The following is a 19,433-nucleotide window of genomic DNA, read 5'->3' as shown; positions in this document are numbered from 1 at the left end:
TATGAGATCTCACCAGCTTGTTACAGCACTGGCATCCTGCATTGGGCCCGACAATGTTCCCCAGTACACAAATGAGCTTTTCCATCTCTTTCACCTTGCCTTTTTAGAGCACAAAAACCTCATCAAAGCTACAAAACTTGGCCTTGGAGTGGGGCCTCATCTGGCAGCCCTGCGCAGATCTATGTCTCAAGATAACCCACTCAAGAAGTTTTTTGAACCTTTTGGATGCCCTTCGATTTACTTGACAGGATCAGATCTAATGGAGGGAGTTGAGTGTGCTGTAGGTAACGTCTATGCTACAGACCAGCTGGCCGTCACGTATCTAGGCAGGAAAGACAAAGTACGTCTAGTCCTGAATGGGAAGGGTACTTTTGCCAATGACCTGGGAAATCTCAAAGAAAGACTTGAGTTCAATCTAAAACTAGTAATGCTTCTGGCACTAAGGTATGCCATTGCAGGGCAGATGGGAGCCATTGAATGTCTACTGCAAGACAATGAAGAAAAACTAGTAAATGGATCTTCAGTGGATGATGCACTCAGTGCTGTGGAGCAAAAAGGACACAACAAAACCATGAAGCCAGATTTCACTTTAGTGATCCACGGTGGGGCAGGAGAGGAAATGATGTTAAATCAGAAGGTGATTGGGACCATTGAATTTGCCCTTCAAACAGCTCTAACTCTTGGAGCACAAGTGCTTTTTCATGGAGGTAGTAGTCTGGATGCAGTACAAAGAAGCGTAGTTGCGTTGGAGGACTGTTTCTTGTTTAATGCTGGTAAGGGATCAGTATATAATCGAGATGGGGAGCATGAAATGGAAGCCACCATTGTGGATGGACATGGAAAGAACTCTGGATCTGTGGCTTGCCTGCGAAGAGTGAAAAACCCAATAAAAGCAGCCCGCTGTGTTATGGAAAAGAGTGTGCACTCGTTATTGATTGGAGAAGGTGCCGAAGAGTTTGTAGACAGTCTTGGAGAGAAAGAAACAACATTGAAATCTGAGTACTTTGACACCGACATAAGATACAAGGAGTTGCTTATGAAGTTAGGTGATAGCAAGAATAACCATCCTCAAACTGTAGGTGCAGTTGCGCTGGATAAGTGGGGCAAGTTAGCAGCAGCCACATCCACTGGAGGTTTAGTTGGCAAGTGGAAAGGCAGAGTCGGTGACACTGCTATAGTTGGGGCTGGAATTTATGCTGATGAGATACTTGCCGTGACATGCTCTGGTGATGGTGATGCCTTCTTACGCCAAACAGTTGCTCACAAAGTAGCCAGCTTATACAACCTCAAAGGTTACAGTCTCAGACAGGCTTGTCGAGAAGTTATCCACAACGACCTGGAAGAAAAGTGTGCAGGAATTATTGCTGTAGACCATCACGGTGAAGCCGTTATTGAAACCAATGCTGGGGTCATGTTTGTTGGTTCACTGGTCAATGGTATTCCTCGAATTGAGGTTTTAAGACCTAAGAAGGAGTTTATGAATGTGATTTGGGAGACTGATGAATTCGTAGCTCAACTACAGCCTAATCCTTGGACCCCAGGAGCCACTGTTCTCACTCGAAAGACTATTAATGGACCGAGTAGCATCTTTCAGTTAGTGTTACCTGACTACATAGCGATGATGCAGGGGGCACAGACTGTTGCCAATCTCCTTTGTGAGAAACTTGGCGTGCATCGTTGTGCCCTTGTGTCCATGCCAGAACTCGACAAGCCAGCTTACATCAAAGTCTTGCCTCTCCATGACCTAGAACCAAAATGGAAAGCTCAATTAGCTGAGGAAATGGAGTTCAATCCTTATGACCCTGGATACTGTAGCTCCAAAAGTGGTCCACGATGTGAAGATACCATTCTTGACCAGGTGCAGGCAAAGATTCGCTCTCGACTCCCAACACCCAATGCCCCTTCTTGCTTTGACTTCCACGGGGATCCTTCTGATACCGGCCTTTTCCCTCGCATTATCCGTGGTGAAGAGCAACAGTGGCGTGTCTGGGAAGATAATGAACATGTAGCCTTCCTTACTCCTTTTCCAAATACACCAGGCCTTACAGTTCTAGTGCCAAGAAAACCTCTTACCAGTGACATCTTCCGTCTGAATGAGAGTGACTATACAGCCCTACTTGTGGCAACACGAAAAGTTGCTCATCTTGTGCAAGAAGGAATGAATGCCCGTGGTGTAGCTCTCATATTTGAAGGGTTCGAATTTGATTATGCCCATGCCAAACTGATTCCATTAGTTCCTCAGCCTAATGCCCCCAAACCCCCTGTCATGGCTTCTCAGTTCTGCCCAACTTACACAGGATATGTAACATCCGTAGATGGTCCTCCAGCTAACAAAGAGGACCTTACAGAGATCCACACCAAGATAACAAGGACTACTCCACCTCAGTCCTGGGAAGACCCCCAAACTCATGCTGCATTAGCCATCAAGAGCAAATGGTATCGCAATCTCTTTCAAATCCAAAACACCCTATTTCACAGCACAGTTGAGTACTTCAACAAGAAATGCAAGTATGCTTATGCACTGACACCTATCACAACTGACACAATTTCCTCTCCAATGGGTCTGGGGTCAGATTCTGAGCCTGTGTTTGTCAACATGTTGGGCCAAGATGTATATCTGGCAGACTCTATGCAGTTTGTTTTAGAGTACTATATGAGGTTTCATGATGGTCTTCCTGGTGCTTACTACGTGTCCCCCAGTTTCAGAGGGGAAGATCCAGACGCTACACATCTCAACCAGTTCTACCATGTGGAATGCGAGCTTCTGGGTGACATGGATGTTGCCATGAGTGTAGCTGAAGGCTATGTTGCCCATTTGACTCAGGCAATGGTAAAGGAACATTCTGACATTATCTTAAACACAGCTGGAACACTATCTCATGCCAAAGAACTACTGAAGAACTTAGAAAAACCTCTTCCAAGAGTACCCTTGGATCAAGCCATTAGCATTATGCCATCCTCTGATTGCCTTGAGTGGGTTCAGGAGGGACAACCACAGTTTGGCAGGAAGCTAACACGAAAGGGAGAAAAAGTCCTAATTAAAAAGTATGGAGGAGCTGTTTGGCTGACAGAAATGGACCATCTTGGAGTGCCCTTCTACCAAGCCTATATTGAAGGTTCAGGGAGGAGCAAAGCCAAGGCAGCTGACCTTCTCTTGGGGTTAGGGGAGACAGTAGGGCTTGGGGAACGTCATTCTACACCTGAAATGGTACGAGAGGCCTTACAACACCATGCCGTACCAGAGGACTCATACAAATGGTACATCAACATGCGTCAAGTCATCCCACTTCTAACGAGTGGATGGGGTATGGGCACAGAGAGATACCTGTGCTGGCTTCTGCAGCACAATGATGTCAGGGACATGCAAATCATACCCAGACTGAAAGCCAAAAAGTTTATGCCATAAATGGTATATATGGACTTTCTACAAACACAGGATACTCAGTATTTATATTGACAGTTACAGGGTTTTAGCTTGACATATAATGTATGGAATCAATGCCAAATATACTCTTAAGAATTTTAGCAAGAATGAAGTAAAATTGAAATAAAAGTTATACAATAACTACACTACATTACAGATTGTTTTCTGACAACAGAATATTTTATGTGGAGCTGGCCTTGATTCATTGTTTGATTTGCATATGTTTTTGGTGTAAATCAGTTTCTGCTATACTTATTGTATTGACAGACTTTGTTTTAGCTAAGATTAAAAGTTTGTTTGCAAGAACTGATGTACCTTTCAGAGTATTTCAGAATTTTAAATACCACACTTACATATTAAAACACTGCATTTCATTTTTTTTTTATCTCTATCTCTGTATCATCTTTGCTTCTCTTTTCTGATTTAATACTTTCCTAAAATATTATATGAATGCATTACAAACTGGCTTACTGATTTATAAAAATTGTATTATAAAACTCTTATAACATTCTTTCAATGTATAATAATAAAATGCAGATAAATCACCCTTATTGTATTTTATTTGTTTTATCATTAAACACTTAGCTCATTAAACCAAAAACAAGAATAAGCTTGTCATGGCCATACAAAATATGTGATATAACTTCAATTCTTGTCATGTAGCTGGTCAAATATTTTAAATGAAATATTTTAACACTTGACTGATAAGCAAGAGAGCACATTATAGTAATCAAATGCAGATTGATAATTCTACTGAAACTGTGAAAGCATGAAAACCACTAAACAGTTCATTTTGATCAGTATCTAAAAGGATTAGAGAAGTGCTAAAACCTTCAGCACTGATTATGTAATTTTATTCTCATGACTCCCACAGAACTGCATACCTTGTGACAAGCTAAAAAAAAAAAAGTCTTTCACAAACTGACAACAACACTCAGTGAAAGAAAACAGCGCTTCTTTCTCCAACTCACAGAAGTCACATAAGGGATGTAAGCATAACCAACAAAACAAAAAAAAAATCTACTTAAAGATTATTCTACAATATATACCTAGAAGCATCCTCATTTGAAAATATTGGGACATGACACAGCTAAATCGAGATAAAACAAATGAATGAAATAGGTTAGTTAGAAAAGCTTAACTGTCATCCCTCTTCTACTGAGAGCTAAACCATTATACATTCTACAATCATCACAGTGCAGGCATTCGAAGTTCATACGTTTCATAAACCTTGCACTATTAACCCTTTGCATCCATTAAAACATCACTTGCACTTAATTCTTTCCAACATTGTTGTATTTCTGATGTGTTTCTTGCATTTCTATACTGTTTAGAAAAGAAGAATATTTATCTTTCGAATGGAGTTAACTTTTTTGACATCCAGTCATGCATTTGTCAAAAAAAAGAAAAAAAAAAAAGAAAAGAAAAAAAACTCACTTAATTAAAAAAAAATCACTTAATTCTATGCAATCATATATTTAATACTAAGTGTTTTTACTAAATAGCATTACAATGTACACTTTGCCCTCCAAAAGTTTGGAAACACCCCTGGCAAAGTGTGGTTTTGGACAATATCAGCATAAATCCTTATCATTTTTTGGTGCAAATACATTAAAGTAACTTGACATTATCATTGAAGACCAGCAATAATAATTTTCATTTTGTTTACATAATAATGGCAATATATACATGTCAAAGTCAGACATGCCAGCTGTGATGCTTGGTTACTGGTTTAAAGTTGGCCCAGGTTTATAAAAGAATTTTGGGTCAGCACACCTTAATAGCTTCAACAACTGATTGCCAATTAAGTTTAGATACAATGAACCAATTAGAACCCAGTTTAGGTCAGATAAGCTGCTAATGGTGCATATTTTGATGAATCGAAAATGTATTTTTTTTTAAGTATAAACTGTTTATATAATAAAATATGTTTTCATAGTTTGTGTTGTCCCTTATCAGTGCAAAATTATCACAAATTAAAAAGGATTCAAGCCAATATCGTCCAAAACTTTTGGAGGGCAGTGTATAAGACAACAGAAAGGTGACAAAAGAAATATTGCAGCAAAACCATTGTACTAATGCTATCTGGCTGAAGTGTGTTTAATAACTAAAGATACAAAAAGACAAAACAGAAAAAAAACAATAATTTTACCAGGGGGCACCCGGATTTGAACCGGGGACCTCTTGATCTGCAGTCAAATGCTCTACCACTGAGCTATACCCCCTTGCGGTTCAGCTAAGGATTTCTCTACCATATATATCGCGTTGCTGTATGTCATACTTCAGATAAAAAAACCAAAGAAGATTGTAAGTATGAAGTTAAATGAGTAAGAAATTCATTATTTCGATTCTCCCTTTTCCAGACAACAAAATACCAACACCATGGTTATATTTGAGCCCTGATTCATTCCTCGCTATGTTGGCATAGACTGCCGTCGAGAGGTTGTACTGTAGGGGTCCGCGTGAGTGACATGGCTGCTCAAACTCGAGCTCTCGTAGCGGCCCGATGGCTCGCGGACGCTGTCAAAAGCAACCGAGTGGGACCAAATCTGCGGATATTAGATGCATCTTGGTATTTACCTAAAATGAAACGCAACCCCAGGGCCGAGTTCGAACAAACTCACATTCCCGGAGCTTCGTTTTTCGACATCGACGAGTGTTGTGACAAAAGCTCAGAGTTCGATCACATGCTTCCTCCCGAGGGCGAGTTTGCAGACTATGTGGGTAATCTGGGAATAGGGAGCAACACTCATGTCGTTGTTTACGATGCCAGCGACTTTGGCTCGTTCTCTGCGCCACGGGTGTGGTGGATGTTTAGGGTGTTTGGGCACAATTCCGTGTCGGTTCTGGACGGGGGGTTAAAGAACTGGTTAAGGGAGGGTCATCCCGTTACCGACCAATATAGTAAGCCAGCGCGTGCCGACTTCAAATCGTCCTTTAACAAGTCCTGGGTCAAAACTTATGAAGACGTTTTGAACAACATTAAAACCAATGCATTTCAAGTAGTCGACGCCAGAGCCAATGGACGATTTCGTGGGGTTGAACCAGAGCCAAGGCCAAGTAAGTATGGATTGTTAGTTGTCATGTTACACAATTATTTCCCAGTATCTAAACATTATTAAATTAAGATATGTTTACTTGAGGATAAATAAAAATGACATGTCATGAAAATGACAAAATATTAAGTCTTGTTTTCTGAAAAAAATAATCAAAATTGTGAGTTTATGCTTAAAACAAGAAAAAAAATGCAAATAGGTTAGGACAAATAATCTTGTTTTCCCTTTGAATTAAGTGTATCTTTCTCACCCCGTTGGCAGGTATTTTTTCTATTTTTAAGCATAAACTCACTTAATTTTGATACATTTTTCAGTTAATAAGACTTAAAGGTGCAATATGTTAGATTTCTGTCCACTAGAGGCCTATTCAAATCAAAGGCGTAGCTTGATGATGCCAAGTTTGAGCGCAGAATCTTGGGACATGTGGTCTTCACCTCACAGCCAGTGGAAAAGAATCGGGATTGGACTCGGGAAGAAATCATGTGCATGGATATGATTATTAATGTTACTGTAGTATGAAGCAGAGCAGGTCTGAGTTTTGTGGGAGCTGAACAAGGCCGCTGGAGCGATTGCGCAACACACGGCTCAAGAGCAGCGGGACTTTTATTATGCCAGAGTCGCCGGCGCCGCTTCCGCTTTTTCAGGTCATGAGTGTGAGGTAACACAGCTCTGTTTATCATATTAGATACATTTGAGTGTGTTGAAAATGTTATAACGTTACTCTGTGCGTTCGCTCTGCGGCTGCTGTGAGACACTTGTTTGAGACACACTGCAGTAAGATCGATTTTAGAATATCATATTAAATGCTGGATGTTTTCTGTTGATAAATGGCACGCAATTCATTTTAAAACGTATTGTATGATGGAAAATTCTGTATTATTGTTACTAAAATAAAAATCTGCATCTGATTATGCTATGTTAGCTACTTCACAAAAAAGGTTTTTTTTCTGAAGCATGGTAAAGCATGGTAATTGAGAAAATTTATTTAAACAATAAGACTAAATGTGTTGAGCTATATAACAATAATAAGTTTTCTGTCTATAAATGTAACCAAACTGTTGTTCCCGTGTCTATTCAAACATGTAATATATTAATGCATCTTTAGTGTTTACAATGGTTTCTACAAAATAAAGCCGGAAACCGAGGATAATTCAGGTATGACGCAATTGACAGGCGACTCCTCACACGTCCCGGAGCCTTGGTTTAAATTTCAATTTTCTCACGATTTACAAATAGTTGTAAACATTTGGGATATTGTAAGTACTTAAGTGAACAAAATATATAACACTGGCCTAGTGGTTTTTGGATATTTTACTGCAAAAATACTACATATTGCACCTTTAAAATCTTAAGTCATTCTGCTTCTCAAGTAATATGTTGATTTAAGAATGTTTAGATATTTTATGTACCACTGTATGACATTACAAAAGTATATTTTGGCTCAAAACAGAAGAATAGAGTTATGAAAATTAAGGCAGATGCTTTCAGTCTATGAATGCATGCATGCACGTTATCACTTTTACTCTTTGCAAGGACTTTAGTTTGCACAAACTTTGTGCATACTACCAGTTTCAACTATTGATAGGCTTTTAATTCTCTAAAGTAATGCAGTAATAGCAATGTCATACAGTGCAATAGTTGATCTAAAACTATTTTAAATTACGTTTTTTAAACTTTTATTTATTGCATGCATTTTGTAACCACATTCATATGGATTTCTAAGTTATTTATAAAGTACTCTTATAGAACATAACACAAGGTACAATAACCAAAGATTTATTTATAGACATAACTCATTTATTTATTTAGATATTTATCAAAAATGCAAAGGTGCAATTGTCTTGTTTCTCTATATTTCTCTGTCTTATATCTCAGACACAGAGCCTGGTCATATTCCTGGATCGATCAACATGCCTTTTCAGAGCTTCATGGACTCGACATCAGGTCTAGAGCATCCTGTGGAGGAACTCACCAAGCTCTTCCAGCGGGCTGGAGTTGACATGCAGAAGCCCTTCTGGGTCACCTGTGGCTCAGGTGTGACAGCCTGTCACATCGCCCTCGCCGCTCACCTGTGCGGCCACCCGGAGGTCTGCCTGTACGATGGGGCATGGTCCGAGTGGTTCACTAAGGCTGCACCCGAACATGTGATCACTGAGGGAAAGGGAACACAGCCATGATTAATGGTTTCTTAGACACCTTTTCTTTGGAATAAAGAACTGACGACTAATGGTATCACAAGACTAGTAATTGTCTTGTAATTTTCTTTCTGAAATGTTTGCACAATAAGATTATTAAGTACTGCACTATTCTACTACTGCATATGCATTTAAGCCTTTTCTGGTTAAAATAAGTTATATAAATCTAAGAATAGAGTTACAAGAATTCATAAGCTGTCCAGAATAGAGAAGACAATCAGTACTTCAGAAAAAATGCCTCTAGAATGTTATAAGAAAAAAAATCTAAATGACATTAAAAGGATATTTTTATATATCAATATAATCTAATTATTGTGCATTTAAAATAACATTACAGACCAGATGAAAATAATTATGCCAAATAGATTTTTAGGCAATAGAAATGTGATGTTACTATTTTCTTCTTAGTTTAAAGAGTAAGCAAAATATAATTAGTGACCTAAGCCAGTTGTTCCTGTTTTCCTTACATTTCCGAGTTTATCTAATAAATGCAATATACACAAATATCTCATGTCTTGTGTGACAGTGGGGGAAAATGGCTTTAACAATACACACATGAGGAGCATGTTGTCTCACTGATAAATTCTGTCAACTTACACATAAATATAAAGGTAGATCTTGTCTTGTCAGGTTCTGTTTGTGTGGGTGTCACGTTCAACCTCTCGTGCCTCACTTCTAATGGCCGCATCATAGTCGCCTCTAATATTGCCTGATGGTCCTGAGAATAAAAACAAACAAGCTGCTCTCCATTCCACTGTCTTCGCGACTTAACGTTGTTTTTCTATTTTCCCGACATTATAGACAAAATCTGGTTGTAGTTTTAGATCTATTATAAGATAGGTTTGGCGAATTCATGTGGATTTTTGAAATTCAAAATCATACAGTTGATTATCAATCGCTAGGTTGAGTCACGAGCACTAAGTGATCGCGAGGTATTTTCCCCACACCTTGGGATCTTTTTAACATTCCGCGTTTTTATTTATAGAGTACGCTAAAAGCATTCGCTAAAACCGTTTTGAATTGGCTGGAAAGGCATTTAGAAAGTAACATTTGTTTAAGGTAAGCCAGCGACTGCAATTGTTGACAGCTAGTGGCGTATGATGCTAATAATGACATGATGAACGTGTGGCAAAGTAGCGCTCAAAACATTGAAAGTGGTTCACTTAAAACTTTATATGAGGTATCTTTAGACATTATGTTGATGTAAGCTCCTGTTTAATGTTTATTTCCGTCTTTACGGATGCGCCAACGACATGTTTGATGGTGTATGTTTTTCTGTCCGCAGGGTGTCGCTGCTGAGTCATGTCTGGAATTGCTTTGAGTAGATTGTCACAGGAGCGCAAAGCCTGGAGGAAAGATCATCCTTTTGTAAGGGACACACAAATACACAAGATCAAATCTGAAGAACTTATATATATATATATATAAAGTCATAACTATATTTAGCGATATGGTACTTCCGATTGTTTCTCTGTAGGGTTTTGTGGCTGTACCAACCAAGAACCCGGATGGCACCATGAATCTCATGAATTGGGAGTGTGCGATCCCAGGAAAAAAGGGGGTTAGTTTCCTTCTCAACAATCTTACGGGCCCGTCTAAATGAAGTTCTAGATTATGAATATTTGTTTAGGGTATTTTTATACTCATATTTATTTAGCATATCTACTTATATTTATAGTTATAACATTTGTATTTGTGTATAACATATCCTACCCCTTATTCACATTCCTCTGCATAATTGCATTATATATATATATATATATATATATATATATATATATATATATATATATATATATATATATATTATACACACACACACACACACATGTAATTATGCAGAGGAATGTGAATAAAAAAATAAGTTAATATGTGTTTTTTCTAGCATTCACTTATTTTCACTTGTCTGTGTCTTATTTTTCTGTGTAATGTTAAATGACTGGAGTTTTAAAAACGTTCATTCTGTGTCCTGTAGACTCTTTGGGAGGGAGGTTTGTACAAACTCAGAATGTTCTTTAAGGATGATTACCCATCTTCACCACCCAAATGTGAGTTTTTTGAGAGATGTTATACCCTACATGTTTGTATATATATATATATACATATATTAGTGCTTATTATTGTCACTTTACCCTTCATACAGGTGTTTTATTTGTGGAACTCTGTAAAGCTGTTCATTAGCACTCAAAGTGACACTGAAAGTGGAGTTGTAGAGTTGTAAAGCTGTTTTGAAACAATGTGTATTGTGAAAATAAACCTGATGTGTTAATTTTCTTCACAGGCAAGTTTGAACCTCCAATCTTCCACCCAAACGTCTATCCTTCAGGTACAGTGTGTCTGTCCATACTGGAGGAAGAGAAGGATTGGAGACCAGCCATCACCATCAAACAAGTATGCAAAAATACACATACAAACACAAATCGTTCACAAGTTTAGGCTTGGTAAGGCATTTTTGAAAAAAGTCAAAAACATTTAAAATAATATAATTAAAGGGATAGTTCACCCAAAAATGAAAACGTTGTCATTATTTACTCACCCTCCAAACCTGTACGAGTTTCTTTCTTCTGTTGAACACAGAATAAGTTATTTTAAAGAATGTTGGTAACCAGACAGTTAACGGTAGCCATTGACTTCCATAGTAATTTTTTCCTACTATGGAAGGTACCGTCAACTGTTTGATACATACAGGTTTGGAATAACATGAGGGTGAGTAAACGATGACAAAATTTTGGGTGAACTATCCCTTTAAACTAAATATTATTACAGTTTAAAAGAGTTGTTTTCTATTTGAATGTATTTTCATGTACATGTAATTTATTCCTGTGATCAAAGCTGAATTTTCAGCATCATTACTCCAGTCTTCAGTGTCACAGGATCCTATTGATATTATTTATTATTATCAATGTTGTGCTCATTAATATTGTTGTGGAAGCTGTGATAATTTTTTTTAAAAGAATCTTTGATGAATAAAAAGAAAAAAAAACAGCATTTATTTTAAATTTATTTTTTTGGAACATTATAAATGTCTTTACTGTCACTTTGGATAAATGTAATGAATTTTTGCTTAGTAAAAGTATTAATGTCTTTAAAAAAACAAACAAACAAAAAAAACCTTTTGAATGGTTGTGTACATCTAATCATTGTGATCATTGTTGCTCATGAGTTTAGGCATTTGAACAAACCTTTTAGGCCAACAAGCAGTAAGCTTTTTTATCTCATTGTGTTGTTGTGGCTGTAGATTTTGTTGGGCATCCAGGAACTCCTTAATGAGCCCAACATTCAGGACCCAGCGCAGGCAGAGGCATATACGACATACTGGTTAGTTCAGCCAAACATCACGTGCATGCTTTAATATACGATTTTACTGTTGACTTTCAACCGATAACTTGCCCACACCATTGATCTTATCTCACTCTCTCTCTCATTCTCCTGCAGTCAAAACAGGATGGACTACGAAAAGCGTGTGAGGGCACAAGCTAAGAGATTCGCTCCGACATAGAGCAACAAGTACACGATCTGAAAGCCTGTGCCGAACAGATCCAGTTCCTGAAAAGCTGCCATTCTGACGCTCCAGAATCCTTCACCACTCAATAAAAAAACCCCAAAACTGCAGTTGCGAGTTGGCTTCAGAACTGAGTGAGGATGGGTGCAAAACAACCCTTAAGATGAAAGCAACCAAGATTGAAATGAATGTTGGCTGCCGATCTGTGACCAGTGTTTTACAAAGTTATAGTGAAAAAATTTGTTTTGTTTTGGTAAAGGAAACATCTGTTTGCAGATCAGATGTTAAAAATCAACTTTTACACAGAGCAGAGATGGTAAAGGTGGAGGGTTGCTGTATATATAGTATAAATATTGAAAATTATTGCCTTTTATTTACTTTTTTACCGTTTCATTACGTTAATTAAAATATGTGTGGCCATAATATATGTAAATGTTTTATTTGAAATAAAAAGAAAAATGGTTGCTACAAACATTGTTGTTTATGTAGTTCCTATTGATATGTAACAAACTGTTTCCTGTTTCACCTGCATCATCATGTTTTATTTTTAAAGGTAGCTTTAATTATGTAAACAAACTGTCGTTATGGCGCTCTGCCATGTTTGTGTGTGATGTTCATGATGGCACCACAATCCGTAACCACTGACACTCTGTAGAAGTCCATTATTTATTAATATCGAAGGTAAAGTTTCGCCCACACCAACTACAACATGACCATTCGCTGGTCGGTAGGTACACCCTTTTACTTGAACTTTCCAAAAGCATGATTCTGTGTCATTATTGTTTCGTTTTTTTGGGATTCACTTTGGTTTCAGGACATTTGTCCAGTCAGTCACTAATTGTTATTTTAAAAATGTCATTGTATGAAGTACTTAAGTGCTTTTATGGCTAGGCTAAGTAAACTTACGATGGCTAAGTGAACCTGGCTTTGTTGTTGTTGTTGTTGTTGTTGTTGTTGTTGTTGTTGTTGTTGTTGTTGTTGTTGTTGTTGTTGTTGTTGTTGTTGCTGCTGCTGCTGCTGCTGCTGCTGCTGCTGCTGCTGCTGCTGCTGCTGCTGCTGCATCAACAGTTTCGTCACACTGTTTTACTTGGAACTTTGAATCTTGATTTCCAAGCATGTTTATACTTATTGATAGGAGGACAATTTGAGGATGAGCACCAACAGCCAATCAGAGAAGAGGACAAACGGCTGCAATCAGGTCCATTCTGCTTCACAACATTGACCATTTTAGAATGGTCAATTATATTTAAAATGCATATTAAAACTCATATATTGTGCTCATATCATCATGTATATGTGTGTTTGTGCATGTATTCAGGTGTGCAGAGTGCACTGCCCACAAGTTCCTCCTCTTTGCGCTCCTCATTACTCTGATACTAGCTCAGATAGCACAGATGAGCACAGATCCTATCATATGATGGGCCACTATCTGCGTGCAAACGTCTTCCCTGGTGTGTCTGAAACACATACACAAACTGCATCCATTTAGTATCTACATTGCATAAACAGTAAACACCAACCATTAAATCCCATATGTGTTCTTTTTCACAGGGCCCTCGGTTGTGTGGTCATCTTTGGTGAAGGACTCATATACTCATCATCATCTATCAGCATTTATCCAAGATGCAGAGCACTGGCACGGCCATAAAACAGATCACCTAGGTATGTTTGAAGATTTGAGTCCTGTTTGCTTATTTCTCAAATCAGTAGATCTCAACCAGGGGCCAGTGGGGACTCAAGTCTTTTGAATTAGGCCAGTAAACAACCACTTAGCAACTACTCAGTAGTAACCACATAGTAAAATGCTAAAAACACTCATAATAGGCACAAAAGCTGTCACTGGGGCGGTTCCCCTTTCAAAAGGTACAGCTTTGTAACTAAAGAGTGCCTATTAGTAACTTAAAGGTATATATTGGTACCAAAAGTGTACATATGAGTACCTAAATGGTACATATTAGAACCTTTTTAAAGGGTACCATCTCAGTGACAGCTTTTGAACCTTTTTTGAACCTGAGAGTGTACTATAGCAACCACAAAATAACAAAACACAGAAATGTAGTTGTATTTCTGAAATAGAATACTTTATATATATATATAGAAATAGAATATATAAATAGAAATAGAATGTGTATATATATATATATATAGTTAGAGAGGAAGTATCTCGTATGCCTTATCTAAGCCACATTTGTCTTGTTCTTCTTCTTTCCCCTGCAGTGAAATGGACAGAGCAGAACTTTCTCAACAAGCGACTGCATAAGCTGCTGAAGGAAATGGAGATCAAGGGTGTGTCCAAATGAGCCTGACATTTTCGAAAACCGCAGCAAATTAACAATCTCACCTTCAAAGAAGTGTTAACACAGCACCCACACGCTTTTAGATATTTTCATACACAAACACACACACACACACACCTACTTGTGTACATAACCACACACGAGCCTCAGTATTCACGAATAGACCCTCCTACTCACACTTCAGCTGCTAATTGTTGCACTTTATGTGCTGTGTATATCTCGAGTCAAATGCAGTGACTGAAATGAACAACTGACTTTGCAGTAAGTCAGCTGATAGAAAAAATAAGTTGCTATCCGGTAATAGGCATGAGTGAAATACTAGAGAATAAATGTGAATTTGTAGGGCTGGGCGTATAATTGGTGCAACTCTTTTTCCTTCCCTAATACTTCAGTAGTCCCTTTAAAGGTATACAGTGCTGCTTTGAAAGTTTGTGAACCCTTTGCAGAAACTGTGAAAATGTGAATAATTTTAACAAAATAAAAGGGATCTTACAAAATGCATGTTATTTTTTGTTTAGTACTGTCCTGAGTAGGATATTTTACATAAAAATGTTTACATAAAGTCCACAAAACAAAAAAAAAAAATAGCTGAATTTATTTCTGTCATGACAACTCTCGGAGTGTTTGGTATGGTAATGGATATGACAATGTAGATATTTTTGAATTGATCTGCTACGCTGCTGCTGCTTAATTGCTGCTGCTGCAGAGCAAGTACGGGACTTGCTACTGCCAATACATACACGACCCGCTGCTGTGAGCAAGTAAGACATGCTGCTGCTGTACAATATAGCGTACATGAATAACCGTAGCAGATCAATACAGGTGGAGCTGGGGAAGGTGGAGGGTTTCTGAAGCACGCTGCGCTACTAAGCAATGCTAACTCATGTATTTAAAGATTAAGCACGCAGCTCATTGGCTACTAAAACAGCAGGAACCAATCATCTGTGACCTATAGATATTGATGTGATAATTAGCAAGTGTGTTAAAGGACCTATTAGCCTGCGCCATCTAGAGTTTCATGCCAGAACTTTGTATAAAAACAACCCGCTCAAAAGTTTGTGAACCCTTGATTCTTAATGTGTGGTTACCTGGATGATCTACGACTGTTTTTATGTTTTGTGATGGTTGTTCATGAGCTCCTTGTTTGTCCTGAACAGTAAACTGCCCAATATTTTTCAAAAAAATCCTCCTGGTCCCGAAAAATCTTCAGTTTTCCAGCATCTTTTGTATATTTGAACCCTTTCCAGAGGTGACTGTATGATTTTGATATTCATCTTTTCACACTGAGGACAATTGAGGGACTCAAACTCAACTATTAAAAAAGGTTCAAACATTCACTGATGCTCCAGAAGGAAACACGATGCATTAAGAGCCGGGGGGTGAAAACTTTTGAACAGGATAAAGATGCCCAAATCTTTCTTATTTTAGACCATGTTGGCAAAAAGTTGTCAAAAGACTTTTGATTACACTGAAGTCTTGCAGAAATAGAAGTGAACACCAAACACAAGTGTTAAATATGATGATTCATAATTCTGACTGGTTTAGTAATCTTTATAGCGACATAAAACAAGTGACACAATGTGCCTTTAGAGAAAATAACTTAATCAGAAGGGTCTGAAAATCACTAGTTACAGAGAAAAATGAGTCAATATTTCCTGGAGCTTCATGTGCTCTTATTAAGTGCACTTTTAAAGCCCATTTTTATAACCCTGTTGTCGTAAATCTTTGCTTAAAAGTGAATATATGTATCCTAATCGTTGTGAACACTCCTGTAGAGCATTGTACTAGCAACTCATTGGTTTAACTCCTATGGATTGAATTGATTGGATATATCTTGAATACAATACACATCACTCTGGATAAAAGGATTGTAAGGCAGGTTAAGCTTTTTTGGATAAAAACATAATATATGACAGATATAGACAACATTAAAGACATTTGGCGAGGTGTTGTGGGGAAGTTTCTGTGACTGATGTCTTTTTTTGTTGTTGTAAGATGTGGTATGAACGTAACGTAAAACTGACAGTCTCACTTGCGTGGTTTGATCTTAAAAACCACTGAAACCTGTTTTTTTTCCCTCTCCGGTTGTGATGTCTTGTTCTTTTCATGTAGAGCTTCCTGAAAATCCGGTGTCAAATCAGAGGCATTAAGCAAACTTAAAGCAACACTTTCTTAAGAATAGCTTTTTAATACCCACTCGGCACTAAAACAGTACAGTGCACTCCATTACATAAAAGTACCGTGGTAGTACCATAGAAGAGAGATGAAATCAGGTGGCACAAAAAAAAAAAAAATAAAAAATGGTAATGCAATAAAACTTTTTTCATTCTTTTTGGGGCTGGAAGAAAAAAACACACTGTAGAAATATATGGAGTATGGAGATTTGTGTTTGTGAAATCTCTACACTCTCATATTTTTCCACCCTTTTATCTGTTTATCTTTCAGTAAACACCGCAACTCGTATCATGTCAGATTTCAGACAAAAAAAATTCACTATCACCACAGACTGTTTTTTTTTTCTATCTCGATAGTTGTTGAACCACAGGTTGTTTATACCGCTGTTTCTGTGGTTTGTACAACTCAGAATCCAGGACTGATTCACGTGTCTGTAGCACACGTCAACCTCACAAATTCTAAATTTTAAGTTGTTCGTATGACAAGCAATTGCTGAAATGTTTCACAGTGCTGACAACCACACTGCCTTGTAATGAGGCCGTTTGCACTGATTCCTATCATGAATTTAATTCACTTTAGTGAATTTTAGTGGGTATGTATATTACGTAAGATCTGTGTTCCATTGCATAATATTTTCCTCTGTTTATGGTCTTCCTGCAAGCAGTCACCTTCGTAACACCTCCAGCCTTGATTTAACAAACGGCACCTCAGCTTTTTAAATAATGAGGTTGAGTGTGTTTTTTAAATATAATGTTCAACTTTTTTTTTTTTTTATACCAGAAAATGGATTCTTATTAAGTGTCTTTTGTGTTATTTTAATGTCTGGTTTCTCTAATACAGTTTAGAATCATAAATTCACAATAGTAAACAATAAGCATCACAAGTTATTAACAGAACTGTATATAATCCAATCCATTTTTGGGAATCTTAATGGGTTTAAACTTAATGAGTCTTTTTTTTTTCTCTTTCAGAAGTTTGAGCTTTATTATTTCATAATAATAATGAGTCTTTAAATAGGCAATATTTAAATCAGCAACAAGTCTAGTCTCAACCATAAAAAATCTGTCTAATTTTGTTGTGCAGAATATTTTGTCGCCAAAGAGATTCATTTTTGTAATTATTTTTTATTCACATTCTACAATGCTTAAGCATGAAAATCACAGTAAATGTATGTAAAATGCACTCTAAAAATGCTGGGTTAAAAACAACCCAAGTTGAATTGAAAATGGACAAACCCAGCAGTTGGGTTAAATGTTTGCCAAACGTGCTGGGCAGTTTTATTTAAACCAACTATAATTTAAAAATTACTATATGTCTGGCTTAAAATGAACCCAAAATAGGTTGAAAATCAAAAATCAGACACATAATTACTAGAGGCAACAATAATAATCAAAAGGTGAAACATTATTAATAAGCAAATGTTTATTATTTTATTATTCTTTAAATAAATGTTCATTTATTAAACATATTATTAAATATTAATTTCCAACAATATAGTAATTTTTACAATAGTTTAGTTAAATAAAACTACCTAGCAGGCTGGGCAAACATTTAACCCAACTGATGGGTTAAAACAACACAGTTGCTGGGTTTTTCTATTTTCAACCCAACTTGGGTTGTTTTTAACCCAGCATTTTTTAGAGTGTGTATTTTAAAATAAGCAGCTGCCATTTTTAAATAATTCCTGGTAGGAAAAGAAAGGTGAGATTTTTGTTTTGTTTTTGTTGTTCCACAAAATCAATTATTGAAAATAATATTAAATATAAATATTATTTCTGTTTATTTATTTATTGTACAGGGATATTCCAGTTCCGGTTAACAACTAACACAAAATATATGTACTTACAAGAGACATCTTTCATTCTGTACCTATTTTCTGCATAATTTAGATACAAAATTATTTTCTGTGGTAATCAACATGGATGCTGTCGAAGTGTGCTGTTTTCTATTGTACTGAACATGGCGTTTTCCTTTCATTTTCATTCTTGATTTAAAAAAAAAAAAAACCTTTACGCCTTACACCTGTTACGCCTTTAAACATGAACATTTATTCAGACACTTTTATCCTGCAGATATATTAATTTTAGGTGACTTACAAATGGGATCCATCACAAGCAATTTGTCATAAGAGCCAGCAATATTTGTTGTACATAAAAGCTAGATTAATGCATAGAGCAAAAGTAAAATGCAGAACAGAAAGTGAAAAGGTGTTGTTGCTGCTGTAACACTTAGCTATATCATTGTGTTAGAATCAGCTGTAAGCAATTTGTGAAAGTGATTCAGATACGTTACAGTATATTGATTATGTAGATTTAAAATTAGCTAATGCTTTAGGCATCACAAACTAACAGTAATTTTTACTGCACTTGTAATATCTCAATGCAAGCTCATAATGCATTAACATATGTAAATGTATACTAAAAATCTAAGTATAGCCAAGATTAATAAATGCTGTTATTATGTGAACTCTTGTGTTAACTACTGTTATTCTATACAGCCTTGTTGAGTAGTCCTCGGATGATAATATTCTAATGGTAATATGATGACACTTCCACTGCAAGAAGCTGTAAAATGCAACGTTCATTTGGTTTATTTTGGGCATTGCTGCTGGTCAAGTTACAAAGTGCTTTGAATGTAGGTTGTATTTTCCACCCACACATATGCACATATGCACGCTTAACACCTACCTAAGACCCCTCAAACACCCTTTCTTTGCGGTCTTGCAATCCGAGGCTGTTTTCTTGTTTTGCATGAGTGTCAATCCCTCCCCCTTCCCTTCACCGA

The 19,433-nt window shown here is 37.0% G+C and overlaps 3 protein-coding genes and 1 non-coding gene across 6 annotated transcripts; 3 read left to right on the top strand and 1 right to left on the bottom strand.

Annotated features, from left to right (window-relative positions):
- Window positions 1-137: 137 nt before the first annotated feature.
- On the top strand, window positions 138-3,885 carry si:ch211-256m1.8 (uncharacterized). The gene has a single exon (XM_067372548.1). The coding sequence runs from the start codon at window positions 182-184 to the stop codon at window positions 3,404-3,406; it is 3,225 nt and encodes a 1,074-aa protein (XP_067228649.1). The 5' UTR covers window positions 138-181; the 3' UTR covers window positions 3,407-3,885.
- A 1,692-nt stretch (window positions 3,886-5,577) lies between these two features.
- trnac-gca (transfer RNA cysteine (anticodon GCA)) lies at window positions 5,578-5,649 on the bottom strand. Its single transcript has one exon. It is a non-coding gene; the product is annotated as a tRNA-Cys (tRNA).
- A 50-nt stretch (window positions 5,650-5,699) lies between these two features.
- mpst (mercaptopyruvate sulfurtransferase) lies at window positions 5,700-9,186 on the top strand. The gene is made up of 2 exons (XM_067381541.1): window positions 5,700-6,484; window positions 8,356-9,186. The coding sequence occupies exons 1-2, from the start codon at window positions 5,896-5,898 to the stop codon at window positions 8,655-8,657; spliced, it is 891 nt and encodes a 296-aa protein (XP_067237642.1). The 5' UTR covers window positions 5,700-5,895; the 3' UTR covers window positions 8,658-9,186.
- Window positions 9,187-9,381: 195 nt separating this feature from the next.
- On the top strand, window positions 9,382-12,640 carry LOC137017368 (SUMO-conjugating enzyme UBC9-like). Of its 3 annotated transcripts, none has more exons than XM_067381542.1 (7): window positions 9,382-9,734; window positions 9,961-10,043; window positions 10,153-10,236; window positions 10,651-10,723; window positions 10,957-11,066; window positions 11,914-11,993; window positions 12,111-12,640. In XM_067381542.1, exons 2-7 carry the CDS (start codon window positions 9,978-9,980, stop codon window positions 12,172-12,174), a joined length of 477 nt encoding a protein of 158 aa, XP_067237643.1. In that variant the 5' UTR covers window positions 9,382-9,734; window positions 9,961-9,977; the 3' UTR covers window positions 12,175-12,640. The 3 variants fall into 3 exon arrangements, with proteins under 3 accessions (XP_067237643.1, XP_067237644.1, XP_067237645.1); XM_067381543.1 differs by having other exon boundaries at window positions 9,719-9,855; XM_067381544.1 differs by lacking the exon at window positions 9,382-9,734 and adding an exon at window positions 9,748-9,878.
- The last annotated feature ends 6,793 nt before the right edge of the window (window positions 12,641-19,433 follow it).

The sequence above is a fragment of the Chanodichthys erythropterus genome, chromosome 3 (assembly GCF_024489055.1).
Source record: "Chanodichthys erythropterus isolate Z2021 chromosome 3, ASM2448905v1, whole genome shotgun sequence".
Lineage (NCBI taxonomy): Eukaryota > Metazoa > Chordata > Actinopteri > Cypriniformes > Xenocyprididae > Chanodichthys > Chanodichthys erythropterus.
Note: the sequence above shows the minus strand (reverse complement) of the source record. Positions and strands in the feature narration are given on the sequence as shown.

Coding starts and splice junctions, on each gene's coding strand:
- si:ch211-256m1.8 (XM_067372548.1), top strand. CDS start 182: ATGTCTCAAGATAACCCACTCAAGAAGTTTTTTGAACCTTTTGGATGC.
- mpst (XM_067381541.1), top strand. CDS start 5,896: ATGGCTGCTCAAACTCGAGCTCTCGTAGCGGCCCGATGGCTCGCGGAC. Junction 6,485..8,355: donor TGAACCAGAGCCAAGGCCAA/GTAAGTATGGAT, acceptor CTTATATCTCAG/ACACAGAGCCTGGTCATATT.
- LOC137017368 (XM_067381542.1), top strand. CDS start 9,978: ATGTCTGGAATTGCTTTGAGTAGATTGTCACAGGAGCGCAAAGCCTGG. Junction 10,724..10,956: donor CCCATCTTCACCACCCAAAT/GTGAGTTTTTTG, acceptor TTTTCTTCACAG/GCAAGTTTGAACCTCCAATC. Junction 11,994..12,110: donor GAGGCATATACGACATACTG/GTTAGTTCAGCC, acceptor ATTCTCCTGCAG/TCAAAACAGGATGGACTACG.